Genomic DNA, 25,458 nt, shown 5'->3' on the forward strand with positions numbered 1-25,458 from the left:
CCTGGCGGCTGCAGTCTTCTTGCCTTTCAGGGCCATGTCTTATTCGTAGCAGTCCTGAGCTGGAAGCACGTGGGGGGTGGGTGCGGCTGTACTTTAAATGTGGCACCTGGCGTGAAGAAGCAGGTGACGGCGTGGCGGGCAAATCAGAGGCCGTCCGCCATTGAAATGGTGCGTTTCCCAGGAATGTATTAATACGGCAGGTTTGGGATGATATGGCATGAGAAGCCGCCAAGCAGCCGGCGGGTAAAATGTCATTTTAGCCGCCCGCTACCACACAGTGCAAATCTGGGACGATACCACCCAGAGAATTCCAGAACTTAATGATCCTCTATAAGAGGAAATTCTTCCTCATCTCCATCTTGAATTGGAGACCTCTTATTCTGAAACTGTGCCCTCCAAGTTCTAGACGTTCCTATGAGGGGAAATAATCTCAGAGTCTACCCTATCAAGTCCTCGAAGAATTTAATATGTTCCGATAAAAGTTCATGGCAATTTATAACACAAACTAGGTGCACCCAAAGTCTGAGGCCAGATTGAAAATGAGTCTTCACAAGCCCCAGACCCCAATCAGACTTACTGATGTAGCTCATTGGTCAGGGCCTGACCAATTCCAGCCAGCTCTGAGCTGGCCTGCAGGTTGATTGTGTGGGGGTAGGGTAAGGTAAGTGGAGGAGGTTGGGCCCAGGGAGGAGGCCAGCTGAGTGCTCCTTCTGTGTCCACAGAAATAAAAGTACTATACAGTTTTCTTACCTTTGTGAGTGGTCTCCAACTCAAAAGATTGTTGGTTAGGCCCTTAGGACTTGGACCAAGTAGACAGGGCTTGCTAGGACACATATTCCATCCATTTATAGGCCAATTTTGATTGTTGTCCTGCAACTGGCATTAGTGCTTGAATTTACAAATGTAGAGCATCTAATGCCTGTTTCAAGCCATCACACCATTAAGGTGCCATCTTCCAACTTGGTAGTCTGCGCACTTCCAGGGGACTTTGACCATGAGGAATGTAACTCAAACCTGGTGCTCCCGCAACATTGACTTAACACCAATAGACAAGTGTCTATTGTTCATTTTCTATCCTGTTTGTTTCCATCAAAAATTGTAGACGAGTTTTATTATCCAAAAGCAAACACAATGGTGAGATTTCAGTCCCATCACATACTGCTTGCACTCAACAAATATGATCGCAAAACTGCTCTGGGAGTTGTTCTTTAGAAATTAGGGTGTGCAACTTGTGTCAGGGTGGACATATGTTTCTCATCATTACTAATGAGGGGTTAGTAAATTGGATATTGTCATGCAAGGGCAAAGGTTACAAAATGCTTTCTAGAAAGCAAATGTCTAAAAAAAATGGAATTGTCTGCCACAAACTGCCCATAAATTATTTTAAAAGGGAACCAGATAGTTGACGGAAAAAGAAGAATATTAAAGACAACGGGGAACAAGAACATGAGTAGGTTTTGACTCTCAAAAAAAAACATTACAGTTCAACAACTGAATGACCTGTTTATATTCTATAACATACAATGATTCTACAGTTAACCATATTTGTCTCCGTTGCCATTTTATTTGGTGACTTGGCTGGAATTATTTATGCTTGCAGGCTCATGGACACTTCCTATGTTTCTATGTTTCTGTGAAAGACTTTGAAATCTGCTCTTTTAAAGTCTAACATTTTTGTGTACACTAAAGACATGATCTCAAGAACCTTAATGCTTGTGTACCATATGTGGATCATCATAGATTAAATCCAAAACAAGGACCAATTATGTTAGCAGACAAACTGAGCAAGGCAACAATTCTACACCTGATAGCATTAGGTTAGGAGCAGGGGTTACATATGGATCAGTGGTGCATTTTCCCTGCACTGAATTACTACTTGCAAATTCTCATTGAAGCATATGAAATTCTTACAGGGTAGATACAGGAAGGATGTTTGCCCTGGCTGAGGGGTCTAGAACCAGGGGACAGACTCTGAATAATGGGTAGGCCATGTAGGACTAAGATGAGGAATTTCTTTACTCAGAGGGTGATGAATCTTTGGAATTCTCTACCACAGAAGGCTGTGGAAATTCAGTTATTGAGTATGTTCAAGACAGATGTTGATAGATTTCTAGATATTAAAGATATCAAGGGATATGGTGATAGTGCAGGAAAATGGCATCGAGGTAGAAGATCAGCCATAATCTAGGTGAAAGGTGGTGCAGGCTCAAGGGGCAAAATGGCCTACTCCTGTTCCTATTTCCTATGTTCCTAAATGGGTAGCTCTTTCAGAGAACTGACACAGGCACAGTGGGCCGAATGGCCTTCTGTGCTGTAAATTCTAAGATTCTATCTCCTTTGCCTGCGTGATCGACAACAACTGATAATTAACATATTTCTTTTCCGATTTTGGATCCTAAAATACAGTCTCAGATGCATTAACCAAAACATTTATAATAGCTTTTTCTATGACTGCAGCAGCTACTCTTACATATATCATCACTTGTCTAAGTGATCTGTAGTGCAGGACCTATGGGCTCTATAGCCTGGTATTTTAATGTTATAACCAATGACCCATTTCAACTGGTCTGGATTATCTCTTTTACACTGAATTAGACTCAATACGTACCTTTCTAATTCCACAAACTTGCTTTATGTACTCCTAACATTTGTTCATAATTTACCACATTGAAGGTGCTTTTTAAATAGAAGTTGCAGTTATGAAAAAAATGTACCATTTACCTTTTTGCTCATTATTTCTTTTTTCTTTCTTTGGTCCTTTGCCCCACATTTGCTTCTAAACAGCTTCCCTTGTGATTCATACATTCACCACCTCCCGCTGCATTACTCCATTCCCCGTGATTTTTTTAAAAAAGCTAGCAAATAATTTTCTTCACTGTTGTCCAGTCTACCTTTTTCTCTGTGGATGAAATGCTGCCCATTACACCTGTGCAACATTAGTTTATCCAAATTTGGCTTACAAATATCTTTATCATCCAATCAGTGATAATGCCAAGTGATATCACCACACAATCATAGTTCGTGTCACTTTCATGACATCTGGCATATGCAAGTAATTATACTGATAACATTAAGTTAGGAGCAGGAGTTACATTTAGACCAGTGGTGGATTTTCCATGCACTGGGTTGCTACTACTTGCACAAGTCAGACATTTGGTACCACGAAATTGGAGGCAAATGCTCCTACCTATTACTGATAAAAAGATACCCATTATTTTGGGCTGTAGGCAATTTTCCCTCTAATCTGTGTGATCCAGCAGCAACCTGAGACTCACAGTGCACAAGCTATTTGCTTTAAGATACTGCACATACATGGCTGTGCAGAAAAATTTAAAGGTACCATATACTTTCTTGATGTGGCCACACACATCAAAGGGAAAACAGATGGGATTCTGACCTGGAGAGTCATATTCGACTCAAAGTTAATTCTGTTCCTCCCTACACAGGTGCTGCCAGACCCGAGTATTTCCAGCACCTTCTGTTTTGAAATTAGAGGAGCACTGACTGTAAGCTTATGTTATTATTTATATCCAAACATTCAGGCTCAGCAGCCTGGTTGACATTTGATGAGTGGAAAGGGTAACAGTTTAAAGTTCCAATTTAAAAAGGAGGGAAACAAGAAAAATGTTTTAATACTTTTTAATACTTATTTTGTATTTTTCAGCTTTTTCTATTTTTCTGCAGTGCTGGTTTCCAGGTTAAATGTATTTTTTCTGGGTCAGACCTTGGGAGGGATGTTTATGTAATGAGAAATCACAAATGAGAATCAGGACCCCTTCCTGCCGCCATCACACACCTGTGGCCTGGATCCATGGCAATCCTAGACCTTAGGTGGCTTAAGCCACGGCCTCCCTGGCGGCATTGCTGTTCAATAGAGCTGGCAGCCTCTGATTCGCCGGCAGCTCTCAGCAGGTGGGACTTTCACCCCTGGTGTCCTTGATCCCAGAGAAGGCCTGCGCTGTCCAAGTAAGTGCCTGAGGGGCACTTAAGACGGCAGGCCTTCCCTAAAATAAAACATGGTGCATTCATCGGCTCGCCAGCCAGCAAGTGAGACCCCCGTCACCTCCATCAAATACTGCCCTTTGAAGTGAAACCCTACTTGCCTATTCAATTAGGCACAATATTTATTCCTTGACCAACTGTACTAAAACAAATTATCTCATTGTATATCTCCATGCTTTTCGTTCGAGACCATGCTGTGTTCAAACCAGTTTGCATGTTTACCAAATAAGTGACTACTCTACAAAAATTGTCTGCAAAGTCCTTTGGATGGCCCGAGGATCATTATTCCTTTTCTATGGAACAAGGCATTCATGTCAACCCAGAAAATGTGACAAAGCAGACAACTCAAAAAGCAACACTTCTATAAGCTAATAATGTGAAAACAAGAAATTACACAAGGTGCAGTGGAACAAATGCATATAACTTAAACTAAATATATATCTAACATTTTTGTCAGTTGAATTGGAATAATGCATAAGCACATGAAGCCTGGAATAAGACACACGCCAAAAGCATAGGTTTATGTTCTAGAAGGTCTGGGAATACCAATGGATGATGTATTTCTAAAGCAGTTTGAATTTTTAACATTAAAATGGTGCATCTGGTTAATTTTAAACACTTTCAGACAATTGATTTTTTTTAAAAGATTAACAATCTGACATTTGGATTTTTAACAAATTTAGCAAGCCATCACTTTCCTAAAATCTATTTGAACATTTATTCACCCATCTCCAACTTCCCCCTCCAAATTCAAAGGCCTTTTGGACGCATGAACTTCTGTTGATTCAAAATGGCACTCTTTTCTCCTCTGTCCCCACACATTTCAAGCTCATATTGACATTATTCCTCCTTGTCTTCCTTAATTCAGCTGGAAATTCCTTCATTTCCCTTTCTTGCCCAAGAAGAAATTCTTCTCTCCCTCTCTTTAAGCTGCTAATGCCCTCCATCCTCCCAGTTTATGCTGGTAGTCTACTTCAGCCCAGTCAGTTAAAGCTGGCACATCTTTCTTCCTCCACCTCTCATCTTTTTCCATCTTTACATTCAAAGTAGTGCTCCCATACTTTTTCCTTTTACCCTCCCCTCTTTGGCAACGCTATGCTTTTCACTTTCCAACCTTCGAAAGTACTGTTCCCAATTCCTTTCCTGTTCAAAAGCACTACTCCTTTGTCAACTCATTCCCAACCACCAATCTTCCTTTCTTCCTTCCTTAAGTGTTCTAAAATTCCTATCACTGTTCCTGCTATAAGTAATTACCACTACTTCAGCATTGTGGATGAAAATTGTGCATCTCAAGAGAACTTTGCTCAAATCATGCAACAATATAAATCTGCGACAGCAGCAAAGCAGGATTTAGGTGGATGTCTTAATAACTTGAATTTAACGCCCTTAAATGAAGCTGTCAGTTGTTTTAATAGCAGCAAATCCAGACAACAAAATTGTTTCGATTTGAACACAGTTGATAGTAATTCAATAGTTTTTGAATTTTCAAACTGTACTTTATTTCTAGAAGTCAGATTACAGCAAAAGTATTGCTGCTGTACACAGTCAACACAAAAAGACAGCACAGTGCAGTATGTGGACCTAAATAAACCATGAGCCTAAACCTCCAGGAGCTAAATATTTAAAATCAACCCGATAATGGTATTCTAAATTCCTAAATTCTAGAAATGCATACTTAGGTTTATTGCCAAATATACGTGAATCCTCCTGTTGACAATGTCCTATTCTATAAATGACATCATGGCTTGAATTGCGGCCCTGCTGTTAATGATCAACCCATTCCCCATCCAGTGGGCATGAGGGAAGAGGAAACATAACTGGTAAATGTTAAGTCATAAATTCTAAATTTTAAACATTGGCATTTGGTAAAACAGAGATAAAACAGAAAAACACTCAAATGTTGGAATTAAAATTGAAAATACTAGAAGTGAATAGATGATATCACTTCTGAAAGAGACTGAGCGTAATGTTTGGTCAGGTGTTTCACTGGATGAAGAATCCCTTATGAAAAATAATCCATGTTTGTCTGCTAAAAAAATTGTTGCGATACCAAAATAAAATAATATGACTATGGATATTTAAAATCATGATGAGTTTAGACAGAGTAAAATAAAGTTCCCAATGGCTAAAGGGTTGGTAACTGGAGGGCACGGCTTAAGATGATTCGCAAAAGAACCAGAGGGAAAATAGAAAGAACTTTTAAATACAAGGAGTGACTAGAATTTGGAATACATTGCCCAATAGGGTGGCAGACAGAGATTCAACTATAACTCTCAAAAGGGAATTGGATAAGTGCTTGAAGGAAAAAAATTGGAGGGGCATTAGGAAAGAGCAGTGTAGTGGAACTAACTGAGATTGCTCTTTGAAAGTGCTGGCATGGACTCCACAGGCCAAATGGCCTTCTTCTGGCTGTACTATACCACTTACAAAAAGTTCCCATCTCCTGTGGCAATTAATAATTTAATTGGCATGATTTAACTATTTTTATATTTCAAGCACTGTATTAACTTCAAGCTTTTCAGTTCATTATAGAGTCAAATTTTTCAAGCATTTCTGTTATCATCTTTCTAACTACAGTATAATTCTCCCAGAGTGGGACAGTGTTTTTCCTCTCACCTTTCAAATGTGTATGTTGATAGAAATCAACTAATAAGATATGGCACAAAATACAGTGCCACCCTGAGATCATAGAACATTTCCACAAACTAAGGTGTCCAGCCCCAGTGTTGAAAATATTTTCTTCCCAATTATTCAGTATAACAGTTGCTAGATATATAGTTTGTTTACGTGTCTAATAGCAGAAACCTGGCATGCCAAACGATCGATTACAAAGCTGAAAAGGTGGCCATGGTGAAGTGGTATACATAGTCACATTGTCTAATTCCAGCAAAACACATGGGTATCGACTGGACAAAATGCAATTTATCAAAAGTGTTAAAGAGATTACTAAAGTATTGATAGCTAGGAATACCATGAATTATTCACAGTGCAGAGCTTCTTTTATAATGATGTGATAAAAAAGCACAAGTAAGTTTTGTGAGATCACGATACTGCACCTGTGCAAAATAAAGTTTGAGTTTGGAGCCATTAAAGTCGGATTCATGGAGTTCTATTCGGGCCCGTGCAGCTGCCTCTTGATTGCTGAAGTTTATCCGTACTCTCTGAAAACTTCGGAATAATTGGAATGTGGCCCGTTCATCATAAACACGGAAGAGGGCTTCAAACCGTTCCTGAATAAGAAAGATAAACTGCATTACCACAGTTCTGAAATGGAGTACAGCAGTTATAATATGCAAGTAAACTTTTGCCAAGCTTCCACTTTTTACTGATTTGGGATTAATATAGTTGCTCTGCATCGAACATTACAGTCTTATAAATGTTTCCCCTTTTTATATTCATTCACGGGATGTGGGCTTCACTGGCTACTCCAGCATTTATTGACCATCCCTAGTTACCCTTGAGAAGATGGTGGTGAGCTGCATTCTTGAACTGCTGCAGTCCATGAGGTGTAGGCGATGAGAGATTTGCAAACAAGGGTGAGAATTTTAAAACTGATGCATTGCTGCACCCACAGTGCTGTTAGGAAAGAAGTTTCAGGATTTTGGTCCAGCAACAGTGAAGGAACAGCGATATATTTCCAACTTGGGGGGGGGAACTTCCAGGTGGTGGGGTTCCCATCTATCTGCTGCCCTTGTCCTTCTAGACGGTAGTGAATTTGGAAGGTGCTATTAAAGGAGCCTTGGTGAATTCCTGCAGTGCATCTTGTAGATGATACACACTGCTGCTATTGTGCATCAGTGGTGGAGGGAGTGAATGTTTGTGGATGTGGTACCGATCAAGTGGGCTGCTTTGTCCTAGATGGTGTTTAGCTTCTTGGAGTGTTGTGGGAGCTGTACTCATCCAGGCAAGTGGGGAGTATTCCATCATTCTCCTGACTTGTGCCTTACAGACGGTGGACAGGCTTGGGGGAGTCAGGAAGTGAGTTACTCATTGCAGGATTCCTAGCCTCTGACTTGCCCTTGTAACCACAGTATGTATATGGCTAGTCCAGTTCAGTTTCTGGTCAATGGTAACTCCCCAGGATGTTGATAGTGGAGGATTCAGGGATGGTAATGCTATTGAACATCAAGGGGCGGTGATTATATTCTCTCTTGTTGGAGATGGTCACTGCCTGGCACTTGCAAGAAAAATCTCACTTTCATTATTTATTAATCCATAAGGTCAATTCCTATTCTAGAGGGCTACTTACAAACCAGGTTTATTAACTTGCTGCAAAAAACAAGAGAACAATGATATTTCTTTTTGAACCTCCAAACATTTCATTTGATTCAACGCATACAACATTTGGCTTAATAGCTGCAGAGAAAGAGAGGAAGGCATTATAAGCCTACCGACTCCCACAGCTACCTCGACTACAGCTCTTCACACCCCACTGCCTGTAAGGACTCCATCCCATTCGCTCAGTTCCTTCGCCTCCGTCACATCTGTTTTGATGATGCCACTTTCCAAAACAGCTCCTCTGACATGTCTTCCTTCTTCCTTAACCAAGGTTTTCCACCCACGGTGGTTGACAGGGCCCTCAACCATGTCCGGCCCACCTCCCGCGCATCCGCCCTCACACCTTCCTCTCCCTCCCAGAACCATGATAGTCCCCCTTGTCCTCACTTATCACCCCACCAGCCTCTGCATTCAAAGGATCATCCTCTGCCATTTCCGCCAACTCCAGGATGATGCCACCACCAAACATCTTCCCTTCACCCCCCCCCACCCCCGCCAGCAGCATTCTGCAGGGATCGTTCCCTCCGGGACACCCTGGTCCACTCCTCCATCACCCCCTACACCTCAACCCCCTCCCATGGCACCTTCTCATGCAACCACAGAAGGTGCAACACCTGCCCCTTTACTTCCCCTCTCCTCACCGTCCAAGGGCACAAACACTCCTTTCAAGTGAAGCAACATTTCATTTGCACTTCCCTCAATTTAGTCTACTGCATTCGCTGCTCCCAATGAGGTTTCCTCTACATTAGAGACCCCAAACACAGACTGGGTGACCGCTTTGCGGAACACCTTTGGTCTGTCCACAAGCATTACCCAGATCTCCCTGTTGCTTGCCATTTCAACACTCCACCCTGCTCTCATGCCCACATGTCCGTCCTTGGCCTGCTGCATTGTTCCAGTGAAGCTCAACGCAAATTGGAGGAACAGCACTTCATCTTCCGACTAGGCATTTTACAGCCTTCCGGACTGAATATTGAGTTCAACAACTTTAGCTCATGAACTGCCCCCTCCATCTCCACCCCTTTCTGATTTTCCCCCTCCTTTTTGTTTTTTCCAACAATTTATATAGATTTTCTTTTCCCACCTATTTCCATTATTTTTAAATGTATTTCCATCCATTGTTTTATCTCTACCTTTTAGCCTATTTTGATCCCTTCCCCCCACCCCACCCCACTCCCCCTCCGGCTATCTGTCCTTGCTCGCCTGCTTTCTACCCTTAATGTCACCTATTAGCACATTCCTTAGATAACCACCACCTTCAACACCTCTTTGTCCTTTTGTCTATCTCCACCTATCACTGGCCCTCTATCCAGCTCTACCTGTCCCACCACCCCCTTAAACCAGCTTATATTTCACCTCTTTTCTATTTTTCCTTAGTTCTGTTAAAGAGTCATATGGACTCGAAACGTTAACTGTGTTCCTCTCCACAGATGCTGTCAGACCTGCTGAGTTTTTCCAGATATTTTTATTTAGGAAGACATGCTCATCTTTTTCATGGTTTTGTTGCCAATTTTCTTCCTTCCATTTTCATCCATGCCTTCACTACCTCCGAGCCCAACTACTCCAATGTTCTCCTGGCCATTTATCCTCTCCATAACTTTGACACTTTGCAAACCCTAACAGCCAAAGTGACTCCCAGTGCAGCAACATATCAATTTTAAAATTCTCACTCATTTTCAAAGCTCTCATAGCCACGCCTCTCCCCATCTTACCTCCTCTGTTCCTGCAACCCTCCGAGATCTCTGCACTCCTCTAATTTTGATCCTCTGCACATTAGCGATTTTCATCACCCCACAACCGGGGCAGCACTTTCAGCCGACTAGGCCCTAAATTCTGTAATTCCCTCCCTAAACCTCTTCATCTCTCTCTCCTCCTTTAAGATGATCCTTAAATCCTATTTCTTTTGACCTAGTATCTACTTATGTAGCTTGCTGTCAAGCTTTGTTTGTTTCATTCCTATGAAGTGCCTTGGGATGTTCTAAGTTAAAAGTGCTGTACAAATGCAAATTGTTGGTGCTGTCTATAACTGACTTTTGCTGCGGTTCCTTGCTGCCAGTTATTTTCAGCATCTCATCCAAGTGATTACTTTTAAAATGGGTGATCCCAAGTGAGGAATGTTTCTCAGGCAACTGAATCATCAGAAGCATTCAACAACAACTAGTATTTATATAGTACCTTTAATATAATAAAACAGCCCAAGGTGCTTCACAGGAACATTATAAAACAAAGTATGACACCAAACCACAAAGGAGATATTAGGTCAGGTGTCTAAAGCTTTGTCAAGGAGGTAGGATTTAAGAAATGTCTTAAAGGAGATGAGTGCAGGAGAGAGGCAGAGTTGTAGGGAGGGCATTGCAGAGCTTGGAGCCTAGGCAACAGAAGGCAAGGTCACAAATGGTAGAGCAATTAAAATTGGGGCTGCAAAAGAGGCCAGAATTAGAGAAATGCAAATATCTTGGAAGGGTTGTGTGGCTGGAGGAGGTTACAGAGATAGTGGGGGAAAAGCCATGGAGGGATTTGAAAACAAGGATGAAAATTTTAAAATCAAGACTTTGCTTGACCAGGAGCCTATGTAGGTCAGCGAGCACAAGGGAAATAGGGCTTGTTGTGAATTAAAACATGGGCAGCTGAATTTTGCATAACCTCAAGTTGATGCAGAGTAGAATGTGGGAAATTAGCCAGGAGTGTGTGTTGGAATACTGAGTCTATAGGTAACTAAGGCATAGATGCAAGAATTCAGTAGTAGATGAGCTGAGACAGGGATGAAGACGGGCAATGTTATGGAGGTGCAATTGGATGGTCTTAATGATGGCATGAATGTGAGGTTGGAAGCTCATCTCGGGATCAAATCTAACACCAAGATTCTGAATAGACTGGCTTAATCTCAAGACTGCTGCCAGGGAGATGGAGACGATAGCTAGAGAACAGAGTCTGGAATAGAGACTGAAAACAATGGATTTAGTCTTCCCAATATTTAACTGAAGCAAATTTTTGCTCATCTTGTACTGAATGTCAGCAAAGCAGTCTGATGACTTAGCAACAGTGGAGTTGAGAGAGGTGGTGGTGAGGTAGATCTGGGTGTCATCAGCATGTGAAAATTAATGCTATGCCGGAAGATGATGTCACCAAGGGGCAGCGTGAAAAATAGGAGGGGATCAAGGATAAGTCCTTGGAGACACCGCAGGTAATGGTGTGGGAGCAGGAAAAGGAGCCATTGGAAGCAACTCTCTGGCTATGATTAGATAGTTAAGAATGAAACCATAGGAGAGCAGCCCTACACAGCTGGACAACATCATTGAGGCATTGGAGGAGGAAGGTGTCACAGCTGGATAACATCATTGAAACATTGGAGGAGGAAGGTGTTATCTACCATGTCAAACTCTGTAGACAGGTCAAGAAGGATGAGGAGGGAAAGCTTACCTTTGTCACAGTCACATAGGATGTAATCTGTGACTTGAATAAGATCTGGTTCGGTAATGTGGCGAGGCCGAAACCTGATTAGAGGGATTCAAGCATGGAGTTCCAGGAAAGATGAGATTTTTACCATTTGAAGCATTGAACAGTGACAAGATTCAATGATCTGGTTTATTCAAAAATTGGTCTGGTAACATAAATTTGCTTCCTCCGCGGCTAACATATTCCAGATAATAAAAAGATTTAGCCTATAGTTTTAATATACAGCTTCACTCAGTTTATTTTGATTCATGTAAAATAGACTTTTCTTAAAAAGAGTAAAATCATGTTGCAACATTTTCAGTTAGGCTGCAAAGCCATAATATTTGATGTGTTTGGCCCTTCAGAGAAACAAAATATCATTCATTTTGCTTTCCCCCTACTCCATTCCAATTTTTTTTGCCTGTTTTTATCAAATTAGCCCTGCTTTTTCTCTAATAGGCTGCTGTAGTAGAAATCATTTTTGGTTTTATTTTCTTGCGTCATAAAAACTCAACGTAACAGCTGGCTGATGGAGAAGTAATGACAATTCCCTGGTGTAGTATTAAAAGGTGAATTTTAACAGAAAAAACAGCATATAGCTAATAGAACAATGTTAGAGAGTAGGCTGATGAATGCACTATTGTAGGTTGAGGTGACATGTGAAAAAAAAGGTACATTACTCACTAAATTAATGTGTTTTATTTAATGGTGCTTTCAGCCTCAACAGCTCAAATTAAATTTAATGGGTGCATCCAGATTAGTCATTGGATTCAGAATCTTTATTTCCTGCAAAACAATGATGAATACACAAGGTTGAAGGTGGTTAAGTGAAGAACTGATGACAGCAGTGAGTGGTTTCTGACAGGCCTGCTGAAATGAAGACAATGCAGGTTTACAGAAGATGGCCATTTTTACTCAATGGGATTAGAACAAAATTACTGGACAGCCACTGTGTTACCAACCAGCCGGAAAAAATTACAAGCCCATCAGTAAATGCATTAAAATATCAGCCCATCAAATTGCTGACCTTCATGAAAAGGAAGATGCTCTTATTTCAATATAGAAATAAATACACTGACTCTAGGAGATTACAATAGAATGTTCAACGTATTTTCAAAATTGCTCCACTGAGCTTAACTCAAAGGGGGTAGATCTTGGCTTTGTGAGATTGTGTAAAACAGGCAATACAGAGTCCAGCCTATTTTACGTATTCAATGATTTTTTTATTTCCACTGAAGGCAATGAAATTATAAAACACACAAAGTCAAGATCTACCTCAGGATGGAGGACAGAGATTTCATAAAAGTAATTTCCAAGAAAATATCACCATGAGCTTAGCTTTTAAATCATTGAAGGTTCACTAAATTGGTTCCTGGGATGAGGGTGGCTGTACTATGATGAGAGGCTGAGTAAATTGGGCTTATATTCTCCAGAGTTCAGAAGAATGAGAAGAAGTGATCCCATTGAAACCTACAAAATTCTGAGGGGGTTTGATAGGGTAGATTCTTTCTGGTCAGGGAACCTAAAACATGACGGCACAGTCTCAGAATAAGGGGCCAATCATTTAGGACGGAGATGAGGAGAAACTATTTCACTTAAAGGGTTGTGAATCTTTGGAATTCTCTACCCCAGAAGGTTGTGGATTCTCCAACCGCTGAATACATTCAAGGCTGGGAAAGACAGGTTTTCGGTCTCTCAAGGAATCAAAGGGTATGGGGAGCTGGCAGGAAAAGAAACAGTTGAAGCCCAAGATCAATTATAATCGTATTAAATGGCACAGCAGGCTTGATGGGCCATATGGCCTACTCCTGCTCCTATTTCTTATGTTCTTATGTTATGCAACATAATTAAGAACGCACACTGAATAGCTCAGCTCGATGCAACTTCTCAGTTACATCAATGGCTCTTAGCTTTTACATTAAATTTGACAATTTTTGTTTCAAAAATTAAATGGGATGGGAAGTAAAACATTACATTTTCTGCTGCATGAAATACCTGTTATGGGTGAAAATGAAAGGCCTAGAAATTAGTAGACAACTGTTTTTCGCAACCTAGTTCAGGTCCATCATACCTGAATGATGCAGCCTGGCCTCATTCCAATGTTCCCAATGAACTGTCCACTGGTGAAGAGGACTCCAAGTTTGGGTCACTGATAACATCGCAGTGGCAATGGGTGGTAATGGTGGGAAGTTGGAAGCGGTGATTGGGTTCTTTAATGTGGGGTAGGAAGGAGGACTCTTGCTTTTCTTGGTTCCAAATACAGGTAATTTACTTACCTTCTTTGTTGGAGGCAATCTCTGGGGCTGGTTTCCTCACTGCAGCCCATGGTGGTGATGGTTGCCTCAGGGCAAACTAGGGGGCTTCAAACAATTGTTAGGTGGATTGTGGTCTGGTTTCCACATTAATTAGTATTTGGATCTCTCCTCAGGGAACTTGTAGCCTAATCTATTTTGGGAAGGTTTCCCTCTACTCATGAGTGACTTAGGTCTAACTCAGGCAGCTTTCTTCAACAACTACTTTATTTACATATACATGATAAACTTTTAGTTAAGTACATCTCTCTTGTGTACAGACTATTCCAGCTTTCTTCAGAGTCACTTGCACATGACTGACGTCACTGTTACGTCATGATACACATCACTATCTTCATTAACATAATGATTAACCCATTATTCTACATATCCTGCCACCCATCCCCAAGCATAATCATAACTTTTTTTTAAAACAACAACCTTAACCTATTTACATTACTTTTGTACTATCATCTCCCTAAAGTCCGAACTGCACAGGTTAACTCTTTGAGATGCCTTCACAACTCTGACCTTGTTCTTGTCACCATTGTGCGAGGGTGATGGTCTTGAACCTGTTCACTGACTGGGTCACCATTCTGCACGACAGTTGATGTAGTCTTCATATTATCATCCCAGAGCTTGTGACAAGCAAACTCATTTGTTCTTGCAGCCTAAAAGATTAAAAGGTACTTTGTTTCTCTTGAATGTGCCATACCGGATAGGAACGTGGTTGTTCTGCTTGTTTAAGGACTGTGCCTTCAGACTTTCAATCTCAAACCCATACTTTCTGATCTGGTTCTAATGTTGCTAAAGTCTTTACTCTAGGCCTGGAATTTGTTCTTCTGTTTTTTTCGTTGACCATTCTCTATACTCCTCAATCTTTTATGATAGTCTCATGTAACATTTGTTTTTAAGTTCTCATTCAACAAAGGAATGTGTGTTTTCAACCACTGACCCATGAGCAGCTCCGCTACTTAAGGGTGTAGCTGTATAATATGGCAAGGCTAAATTCCAATCACTATTCTTAGTCATTAGCATTTTAATGGTTTCCACTGCTCTTTCAGCCTTGCCATTGGCCTCTGGGTGAAGAGGAGAACTAGTACCATTAGGATTCCACAGTCTTTTGTAAATTTCTTTAAATATTCGTTCATGAACTGTAGCCCATTGTCTTAAATAATTTTGTCCAGAAATCCATGCACTGAAAAGAAATTCTTTAACGCCCTTATCACAGTCTCAGCCGTTGTCGTGTGGAGTCTGGTAACTTCTAACCACCTTGAATAATAATCCACTGTGTAGAAGTATGCTTTTCCTCAAGTCAAAGGGATCTAGTCCCAATCTTTTCTCAAGGCCTGTCTGGAAAACTAGATGGTAATAAAAGTTTTGTGGGTGTTTGGCTATTAATTGCCTAAGTATGACATGAGAATACAACGTTTTAAATTGCTTGCGAAATGCCTGGTCACCGGACAAATTGATGTACACGAACTCTGCACTTTGCTGTTCCCAAGTGACCACCATGGGTTCTATAAAGAATCTCCTCCCTCATAGCCTTGGGTGTTACTAGTCTATGGTTGAATACTAGATCATCATCCACTATCAGATGATGTTTCCTCTGTTCATGGTTCAAGCTGGCTGTTTGGACTATGTATCTTGACCAACCTTCTTGGCAAAATTTTTTAACCTGGGTACACTCCACATCTTCCTCCTTTTGTCCTTTCTTGATTGCTTGTAGTTTATTTTCCTTCCTGAGGCTGGTAGAGAGTTTGTTAAGACTGTTGAAAATGCTTCCAGCTCTGAAATAAGCATGAAGTCTTTGGGTTATCAACCGTAGCTCTAGATAATTCGTCTGCTGTGGTCTGGCACATTGACAGCCGTATAATGATACTACAATTCAGACTTAGGCTAATGTGTTATGCGGAGAGGCATTTTGACAATCTCTGGAGTTCAGAAGGATGACCACTGGTTTATGGTCCATCGTGATTTGAAATTTAATCCCATCAAACAATCTGAGAATCTCTGATGCCCAGGTTACTGCCAATTCTTCTTTCTCAACAATCACATAGCATTGTTCCATTTCAGTTAATGACATGGAAGCAAAGTAGACTCACTTTGTATTACCATCCTACCGGACTGAATGAGTACAGCTCCAAGACCTGTTGAGGATGCATTGGTGGACACCACTGTGAGCAATCTGGGATTATAATGCACCAGCACATCTGAAGAAATGAGCCTTTCCTTCATTTTCTGAACTGCATTGGTTTGTTCAATATCTCAAAACCACAGTTGGGTTTTTTATGTAAAAGGTCTCTCAAAAAGGTTGTGACTGTAGCTAAATTTGGAATGAATTTACCATCCTGATTGACTATTGTGAGGAATCTCTGGACATCAGTAACACACTTTAGTTGTGGAAAGTAACTGATGGCTTTCGTTTTTTGAGGGACTACCATTATACACTTTCGTTGTATGGGGTGTCCCAAGAATTTAATGGTAGTTTCCACAAATTCACATTTTTCGTTTAAGGTGAGACCTGCCTCTTGTAATGCTTTCAGAACTTCATGAAAGTGATCGTGCTCCTGTCTTGTGGCTCCATAGATAACCATGTCATCCATATGACAAATTACTCCCTTTTTTCCTTCCAGAATGTTTGGCATGGTTCGCTGGAATATCTCCGTAGCCGATGATATTCAAAGGGCAGGCGGTTAGAACAGAATCGCCCAAAAGACGTAATAAGTGTTGACGACAGCCTGGACTCCTGGTTGAGATGTATTTGCCAAAACCTGTTATTAGCACTAAATTTGATGAGGAGCACACTGTTGGCAAGCTGTCATGCATAGAGGACATAGGATGGATTTCTCTCTGGAAGGCTTTGGTGTAATTGCATGAGGCCTATGCAAAGCCTGAGCTGACCATTCGGTTTAGGAACTGTTATGAGCCCCAAATACCACCTGATTGGCTCCATGATGGGTGATATGACACCTCTATGTAACTTTGCGTCAAGTTCCTCTAACTTTTGCCAGCATTGAGTATGGTACCCTCCTGGGAGTGGATAGACATACAGGCTTAGCATCTTGAAGCAATGTAATTTATTCATGCTTGTGCTTACCAAGCCCCTAAAAGAGTGGTGGGAATTCTGTCCCTTTGTCTTGTTGTAGGACTCTGCCTACTTTTTCCAGAAGGCCCAAGTATATTAACACACATCCGCTCAGTAAAGACATGCTTTGATTGTGCAAGATATAGAGGGTCTTTGTAATCCGTTGTCCCTTGTGGCGATGGGTGGTAGTTATCAGACCATTTACATGAAGATCCATGACTGGATGTCTATTGCTTTGAGAAGTTCCAAATGATCAGCCAGTACTATCCTGCCAGCCCCAGTATCAAGCTGAAAGTCAGTTTTAAAGCCCTTGGGTGGAATTTTATGACAGTGGGATTTTACGGTGCCGCTGAAGTCAATGGAATTTAGAATGGCTTGCCACATTTTATGGCCCCGTCCCCACCCGCTAGCAGGATCTTCCAGTCCCACTGAAGTCAATGGACTTCTGGCTGGCTCGCTGCATTCGCTGAGGCAGAATCCACCATGCCCGGGCCAGAAAATCCCAGCCTTCAGTTTCTAAAGTAACTGACTAAAATTTTTGTTCTTGATCCTTTACTTCTCCTAGGAAATCTGTTTTCTCATTTCTTTGCTTATTCCCAATTTCCTGAATTGTCTGTATTTCACAAACATTCTCTTGCTTTCTTCCTTTAAAGGCATTTTTAGATTTACAGAACTGCTTTAAGTGTTTAAGTATTTGCACACTGGAAACACTCTGCACCCCCTGCTGGGCAATCCTGCCTTCATTGCTGTTTCTTAGTGCTGCAGTATGGGCATCTCAAGATGGCTGCAGTAGGGTTTCCCGCTCTTTCATTGGTTTTGGCGGGCTTTTGATTGGTCTTGGCTGCCACCTTTGAGCCTAATCAACTAACCGACTTGTCTGAAGCCATGGTGTTCCCACGGAGTATAGCCCAATTTTATTCCCCCCTCCACCCCCCCCCCAAGATTGGCCTGCCTAGCATACTGAGCTGCTTGTTAAAGTATTAGGTCATCTTCTTTCTGTAAAAAAATCTGACAGCTTTTCAGCTCGAATAAGTTCTTCTTTCAATGCTCCATATCGCAACAACTGGATAGCCCATACAGGTCTGTAAGGAACAATTCAATTGATTCCCCTGGCCTTTGGATCTCAGGTTGAATTGCACTCGCTCAATTATGAGGTTCCCTTTTGAGCTGAAGTATGCATTGAATGCTCTTAGGATGTTTCAAAATCTGCAGAGGTCTCTTCAATCCCATCTCAGAGGGACATTGTTGACAACAGACTCCACTGCATAGAGGAACAAACTAATTTGGTGCTTCTGCTCTTTGGCATACAACCTGCCGCTGCTTGATATCTCAGGAAGTGTTTTTTCCACAACTCCCTGGCCTCTCCATGGACCTTCGAGGTTTTTGAACGGCTATGGAAAGCCAGAGACTGCTCAACTGGTGCCAACATCACTACCAATTCTCAGTGCGCCTCTCACCAAGGTAAGTCTTCTGATTCTACTTTTGAAGAAGTCTTCTAATTTCTCCCCGTGGTTATCCTGTCGATGGCACCAAATTGCTGTTAGGATTGGTATCACTGCTGCCATGGTTTGTGGTCTGGTTTCTATGATGAGTGGCATTTGAATCTCTCTTCTGATAACTTGTGGCTTAATCTACATTGGGAAGATTTCCTTCTACTCATGAGTGATTTAGGTCTAACTCGGGTAGGTTTCTTCAAAAACGACTTTGTTTACACTTGATACATAAAAAGCTTTGAGGTAAATACACCTCTCTCTCTTGTGTACAGGCTATTCCATCTTCCTTCCGAGTCTCTTGCACATGTCTGATGTCATTGTAACATCATGATATACATCACTATCTCATCACCATAACAATTAACCCATTGTTCTACATTAGAAACCTTATTTACATGGCTAAAGGATGCCACGTGTTTGCCCTTGAACCATATGGCAGAAAGCACAGTTCCAGCTAAAGATGTGTACAAAGACTTCCTTACTGCCATGTTGAGGCTTTGGCAGCCTGAGCAGCTGACCAATTTCTAGGCCCTGATCATCAATTATATCAGATTTTTTTTTTTGCTCTCTTATATCCTCCTTTTTGGGTTTTGATACCAAAAAAACACAAGAGGGTGGGTATTGACCTGCTCCCAAATTTCTGCCAAACTGAACTTACTGCTAGATACTTATCCGACACAAAAATATTTATCTCTACTGACAGCAGAGCATCAAAATGTCAAGGGATCAACTGGATGTTATAAAATGAAAAAGAAAGAATTGTTGTTCAATACCAGGAGCAATCTCTTCCAAATGATGTGTCTTTCTGTCTTGACTGGTTGTTGTGTGATTTTGTTCCGATATTTAGAAACATGACCACAAATTACACAGTAGGGTAGAATACACACATTCTATTTCTACAATTGTCAACCATAATCATACTAGTAGACAAATAAATTTCACCTTACTTTCTACGAAGAAATGCTTTGTAATTTTGCCTTCAAGATCTTGAAAGAAACTTCACTGCTGCAAAAAAAAGGTCCAACTTCTCTAAATTCTCAGATAATGACTGATTATTCCAGATCCGAATGTCCTTTATTCTAAGATAATGGGCAGGATTTAATGCCCTCCCAGAGGAGAGCTTAGAGGAGAGGGGTGCCGTTTGATTGGAGGGAAGGTGCAGGGTGGAGATCCCGCCACCTCCCTGATTCCTCCTGATCAAATTCAAGGTGGGAAGGGTAGAGGGCAGCCTTCCTGTCCAGAGGCCAGTTGAGCCACTTAAGGGCTTCATCCCATTGCTGCTCGAATTCTACTAGTGCTGAATGGGGAAGTTGCCCAGCAAACACTGATCTGAAGAAGAGCCATATTCAACTCAAAATGTCAATTCTGCTTCTTTCTCAACAATCTGCTGAATGTTATTCTGGGTTTGTGTTAGATTCCTCAGTTTCTTATGCTCAGGGAGATCTGGTCATTTTTGTTCACTTTTGTTTATTTGCATCACTAACCATTCACAAATAATAGAGCATTAGGATATAGCTACAGCTCTTCTCTAAGGTGCTTCCCACTCATCTTTTCTCTGAGTGACATCACTATGACATAGCTACGTAAGGAGCTATTATTAGAGTTAACCCTTTACACCGAGTATTTCCAGCACTTTGTTTTTATTTCAGCAAAGCTCTCAGGTTTCTCTGCAGCCTTTCAGGAAGATGGTGGGGTGGGCCGGGGGCTCAAAGCAGAAGGTGAAGGACTCAATGCAATACCAGCACTGGGGCACTGTTCCTGGCACTGAAGAGACCATAAGACGTAGCAGCAGAAATTAGGCCATTTGGCCCATCGAGTCCACTCCGTCATTCAATCATGGCTGATAAGTTTCTCAACCCCATTCTCCCGCCTCCTCCCCGTAACCTTTGATCCCCTTACCAATCAAGAACCTATCTATCTCGGTCTTAAATACACTCAATGACCTGGCCTCCACAGCCTTCTGTGGCAATGAATTCCATAGATTCACCACTCTCTGGCTAAAGAATTTCTCCTCACCTCTGTTCTAAAAGGTCTTCCCTTTACTCTGAGGCTGTGTCCTCAGGTACTAGTCTCTCCTACTAATGGAAACATCTTTCCATGTCCACTCTATCCAGGCCTTTCACTATTCTGTAAGTTTCAATCAGATCCCCCCTCATCCTTCTAAACTCTATCAAGCCTAGACCCAGAGTCCTCAAACGTTCCTCATATGTTAAGCCTTTCATTCCTGGGATCATTCTCGTGAACCTCCTCTGCAACCTCTTCAGGGCCAGCACATCCTTCCTGAGATATGGGGCCCAAAATTGCTCACAATATTCTAAATGTGGTCTGACCAGAGCCTTATAAAGCCTCAGCAGCACATCCCTGCTTTTATATTCTAGTCCTCTCGAAATAAATGCCAACATTGCATTTGCCTTCCTAACTACCAACTCAACCTGCAAGTTGACCTTAAGAGAATCCTGGACTAGTTCTCTCAAGTCCCTTTGCACTCCAGATTTCTGAATTCTCTCCCCATTTAGAAAATAGTCTATGCCTCTATTCTTCCTACCAAAGTGCATGACCTCACATTTCCCCACGTTGTATTCCATCTGCCACTTCTTTGCCCTTTCTCCTAACCTGTTCAAATCCTTCTGCAGCCTCCCAGTCTCCTCAATACTACCTGTCCCTCCACCTATCTTTGTATCATCTGTAAACTTAGTCAGGATGACCTTAGTTCCTTCATCTAGATCATTAATGTATAAAGTGAAAAGTTGTGGTCCCAACACTGACCCCTGTGGAACTCCACTAGTCACCGGCCGCTATCCTAAGAAGGACCTCCTTATCCCCACTCTCTGCCTCCTGCTAGACAGCCAATCTTCTATCCATGCTAGTACCTTGCCTCTAAACCATGAGCTCTTATCTTACTGAGCAGCCTCCTGTGTGGCACCTTGTCAAAGGATTTCTGGAAGTCCAAGTAGATAACATCCATTGGCTCTCCTTTGTCTAACCTACTCATTACCTCCTCAAAGAATTCTAACAGATTTGTCAGGCATGACCTCCCCTTGATGAAACTATGCTGACTTTGCTCGATTTTATCATGCACTTCCAAGTATTCTGAAATCTTATTCTTAATAATGGACTCTAAAATCTTACCAACGACCGAGGTCAGGCCAATCGGCCTGTAATTTCCTGTGTTTTGCCTCACTCCCTTCTTAAACAGGAGCGTTACATTAGTGATTTTCCAGTCCTCTGGGACCTTCCCTGACTCCAGTGATTCCTGAAAGATCACTACTAACACCTCCACTATCTCTTCAGCTATCTCCTTCAGAACTCTGCGGTGTAATCCATCTGGTCCAGGTGATTTATCCACCTTCAGACCTTTCAGTTTTCCTACCACCTTCTTCTTGGTAATGGCAACCATACTCACCTCTGCCCCCCCCATTCTCTTGAACTTTGGGGATGTTACTCATGTCTTCCACTGTGAAGACTGACGCAAAGTACCTATTCAGTTCCTCTGCCATTTCTTTGTTCCCCACTACTACTTCTCCTGCGTCATTTTCCAGTGGCCCAATGTCCACTTTTCCCTCTCGCTTACCCTTTATATATCTAAAAAAAGCTCTTGCAATCTTCTTTTATATTACTGGCTAGTTTACCCTCATATTTAATCTTCTCCCTCCTTATTTCTTTTTTAGTTGTCCTCTGTTGGTCTTTGTAGGCTTCCCAATCCCCTGGTTTCCCACTGCTCTTTGCCACATTGTATGCTTTCTCTTTAGCTTTTATGCTGTCCCTGACTTCCCTTGTCAGCTATGGTTGCCTTGTCCTCCCTTTAGCATGCTTCTTCTTCCTAGGGATGAATTTTTGCTGTGTCTCCCAAATTACACCCACAAACTCCTGCCATTGCTGTTCCACTGTCTTTCCTGCTAGGCTCATCTCCCATTCAATTCTGGCCAGCTCTGCCCTCATACCTCTGTAGTTGCCTTTATTCAACTGTGATACCGTTACATCTGATTCCAACTTTTTCCTCTCAAATTGCAGGGTAAATTCTATCATATTATGGGTACTTCCTCCTAAGGGTTCCTTCACCTTAAGCTTCCTTATCAAATCTGCCTCATTACACATCACTAAATCTAGAATTGCCTGTTCCCTAGTGGGCTTCACCACAAGCTGCTCCAAAAAGCCATCTCGTAGACATTCTACAAATTCCTTTTCTTGGGATCCACTACCAACCTGATTTTCCCAGTCTACTTGCATATAGAAATCCCCCATGATCACTGTAACCTTGCCTTTCTTACACGCCTTTTCTATCTCCTGGTGTATCTTGTGCCCCGCATCCTGACTACTGTTCGGAGGCCTGTACATAACTCCCATTGTGGTGTTTTTACCTTTGCGGTTCCTCAACTCTACCCACACAGATTCTACATCATCTGACTCTGCGTCATTTCTTGCTATCGATTTAATTTAATTTCTTACTAACAAAGCAACCCCACCCCCTCTGCCAACCTGCCTATCTTTTCGATAGGATGTATATCCTTGGATATTTAGCTCCCAGTCCTGATCCCCTTGCAGCCATGTCTCCGTGATGCCCACATCGTATCTGCCAATTTCAATCTGCGCTAAAAGCTCATTTACCTAATTTCGTATAAGAGCTGCCAGTCTCTAATTGGATTTCACCATGCTTGGGGTGTAACTTGACAGAGACATGGTCGTAATCGCCGACTAGTGTCAGAAAGTGCTGGCCCACAGAAAGGTAAGCGTCTAAGGTATGTAGGTATGCTTTGGGGGTTTGGGATATCTGGAGGTCGGCGGTTCTGAGGTCAGGTGTGGGGGCGGGGGGGCTGCTGGTGTGGTTGTCCGGAGGTCAGGGTGCCTGAGATCCAGGGTGTAGGTGGTGCTGGAGATTGGGGGGTCCGGAAGGTGAGTGGGGGGTGTGGTGGGGTTCCACAGGGGGATAGATTATGTTGTCAGAGGTCAGGAAAGGGGTTTAATTCTAACTTTTTCTGGGTAGCTATTGGTGTAACCCTGGCAGAACCATCAAAGTTTGCGATTAAAATCTCATTTTTGGATGGTTCCCAGTGCAGCGCAATTGTCTGAAGGAAGTTAGCACTTCTGGGCAATTGCCGTGCACACCCTTGCCTGGGAACTTGCCAGAGGGATTCCCCAGTACATATTTGGGGTACCCCCTAAATCCGGCACAGGGGAGCATGGAAGTTATGGGCCACAATGTTACCCAGGTCCGTGCCGGGTTGCCTTGAAATAGCTTTGGGCCTCCAGTTTTGCAACCAGTGGATATGAACCCTGCCTCAAACATTAATTCCTGTCCAATGCCTCAATTCCAACCAACAGCTACCACATTTGTCTATTGACATTCTTGGTCTCACTATCTTCTCAGAAACTTCTGATTCGCCACTGCCTTTTGGAAACTCAGGGGGGAAAAAATCGTTCATGTAGCCTTGTTTCAAGCAGCTCTACGCAGACTTAGGTCGATTGCCTGAGGGCAATACAGCTTCACAGGCCACTAACTGCATGGTCTGTGCAGCATTTTTAATTAGAATATTGAAGAATGCCAGGATCTGCTCCCAGGGAATTGATGCAAATCTGTGTCGTGCCACCTGAAGCAATATTAGGCAAAACCAATCTTTCCCCTTCAAGTGTCCTTTCTCATGTCCATTACAAATTGGATTTTTATAGAAGTCATCTCTCTGGATGAATTAAACAGCAATTCCTGGAAGTTAAACTTCCACCCTATGATCTAAAAGATGTACCTTTTCTGTATTTCATTTGTTCACGGGTACATAACTAACAGATCATCGTTCCATTTAAAGTAAATCCCAATGTAATCTCATGCTAAAGTATGATGTGTCCTTGATATAGAATCAAAATTATACAGCATTGCACGAGGCTATTTGGCCCATTGTATCTGTTCAGTCCTTTTGAAAGAGCTATCTAATTAGTCGCAGTTGCCTGATCTTTCCCCACAGCTCTGTAAGTTCTCTCCCTTCAAGTATTTCCCCAATTCCCTTTTGAAAATCACAATTGAATCCATTTCTCCCATCCATTCAGGCAATTCATTCCAGATCACAACTCGCTGCATAAAATATATGTCTTTCTTATGTCACCCTGGTTTATTTTGCCAATTACAGAAACTAAAACAATTTAGTCAATTTTTTTTCTTCTTATAAAACTTTGTGACAGAATCCAATCATCTACCCAAAGCTAGGAGTTCAAAGTTAGTCTTTTGTATGGTCAATCAAGAATTCCTAAAGAACTCCTGAAGTGTTATAAATAACCAGGTTTCAACCCTTTAGATGTTACAATTGACACTTCACTATACTGCATATGCAATTCACATGGGAAATAGAAAATACACAAAAAAAATCAAGAAATAACCATGTAAAACGGTTGATTACTCGTATTCACGTTAAAAGTTGAAATACAAAAACACATTTCTGCTGCATCAATGAATAATAGGTGTAATTATAAGGAATTTGGCCTATTTGATCTTAAGGACACTCTGATCTTTAAGTTAACAAACCCAATAGATGGAATTTAATGCCCAAGGCGAGTTTTGTGGCGGGGGAGGTGGAGGGTTGGTATTTAATTGGATGGGAAGGTGGGGAACAATGCTACCTCTAATTTTTTTCCATCCACATGCAGAATGAATTTTGCCTTGATATGGATGCACATAATGTGCAGATATGAGCCACCAGTGGTAATAAAAAAGCCTATATATATTAAAAGTTACCATAGATACAGAAAAATACCACCCCCAGCCACCGACACAGTAACATGCTAGTCCACAAGTTACCAGATTTACGGAATTCAATTTGAAATTTGCCATGGTGGCATTGGAACTCACGATCTCTAAGTTTTAAGTTTAGTACCATAGCCATCACAC

General features: G+C 41.8%; 1 protein-coding gene across 4 annotated transcripts in view; it reads right to left on the minus strand.

Annotated features, from left to right (window-relative positions):
* The window catches only part of LOC121291587 (calcipressin-3-like), a 187,131-nt gene that overhangs the window by 57,250 nt on the left and 104,423 nt on the right, over positions 1 to 25,458 (minus strand). For all 4 annotated transcript variants that reach the window (XM_041213003.1, XM_041213007.1, XM_041213006.1 and 1 more), the window contains one exon: positions 7,059 to 7,232. In XM_041213003.1, coding sequence (XP_041068937.1) covers positions 7,059 to 7,232 — 174 coding nt within the window. The remainder of the gene's footprint in view (positions 1 to 7,058; positions 7,233 to 25,458) is intronic.

The sequence above is a fragment of the Carcharodon carcharias genome, chromosome 19, assembly GCF_017639515.1.
Source record: "Carcharodon carcharias isolate sCarCar2 chromosome 19, sCarCar2.pri, whole genome shotgun sequence".
NCBI classification, from domain to species: Eukaryota; Metazoa; Chordata; class Chondrichthyes; order Lamniformes; family Lamnidae; genus Carcharodon; species Carcharodon carcharias.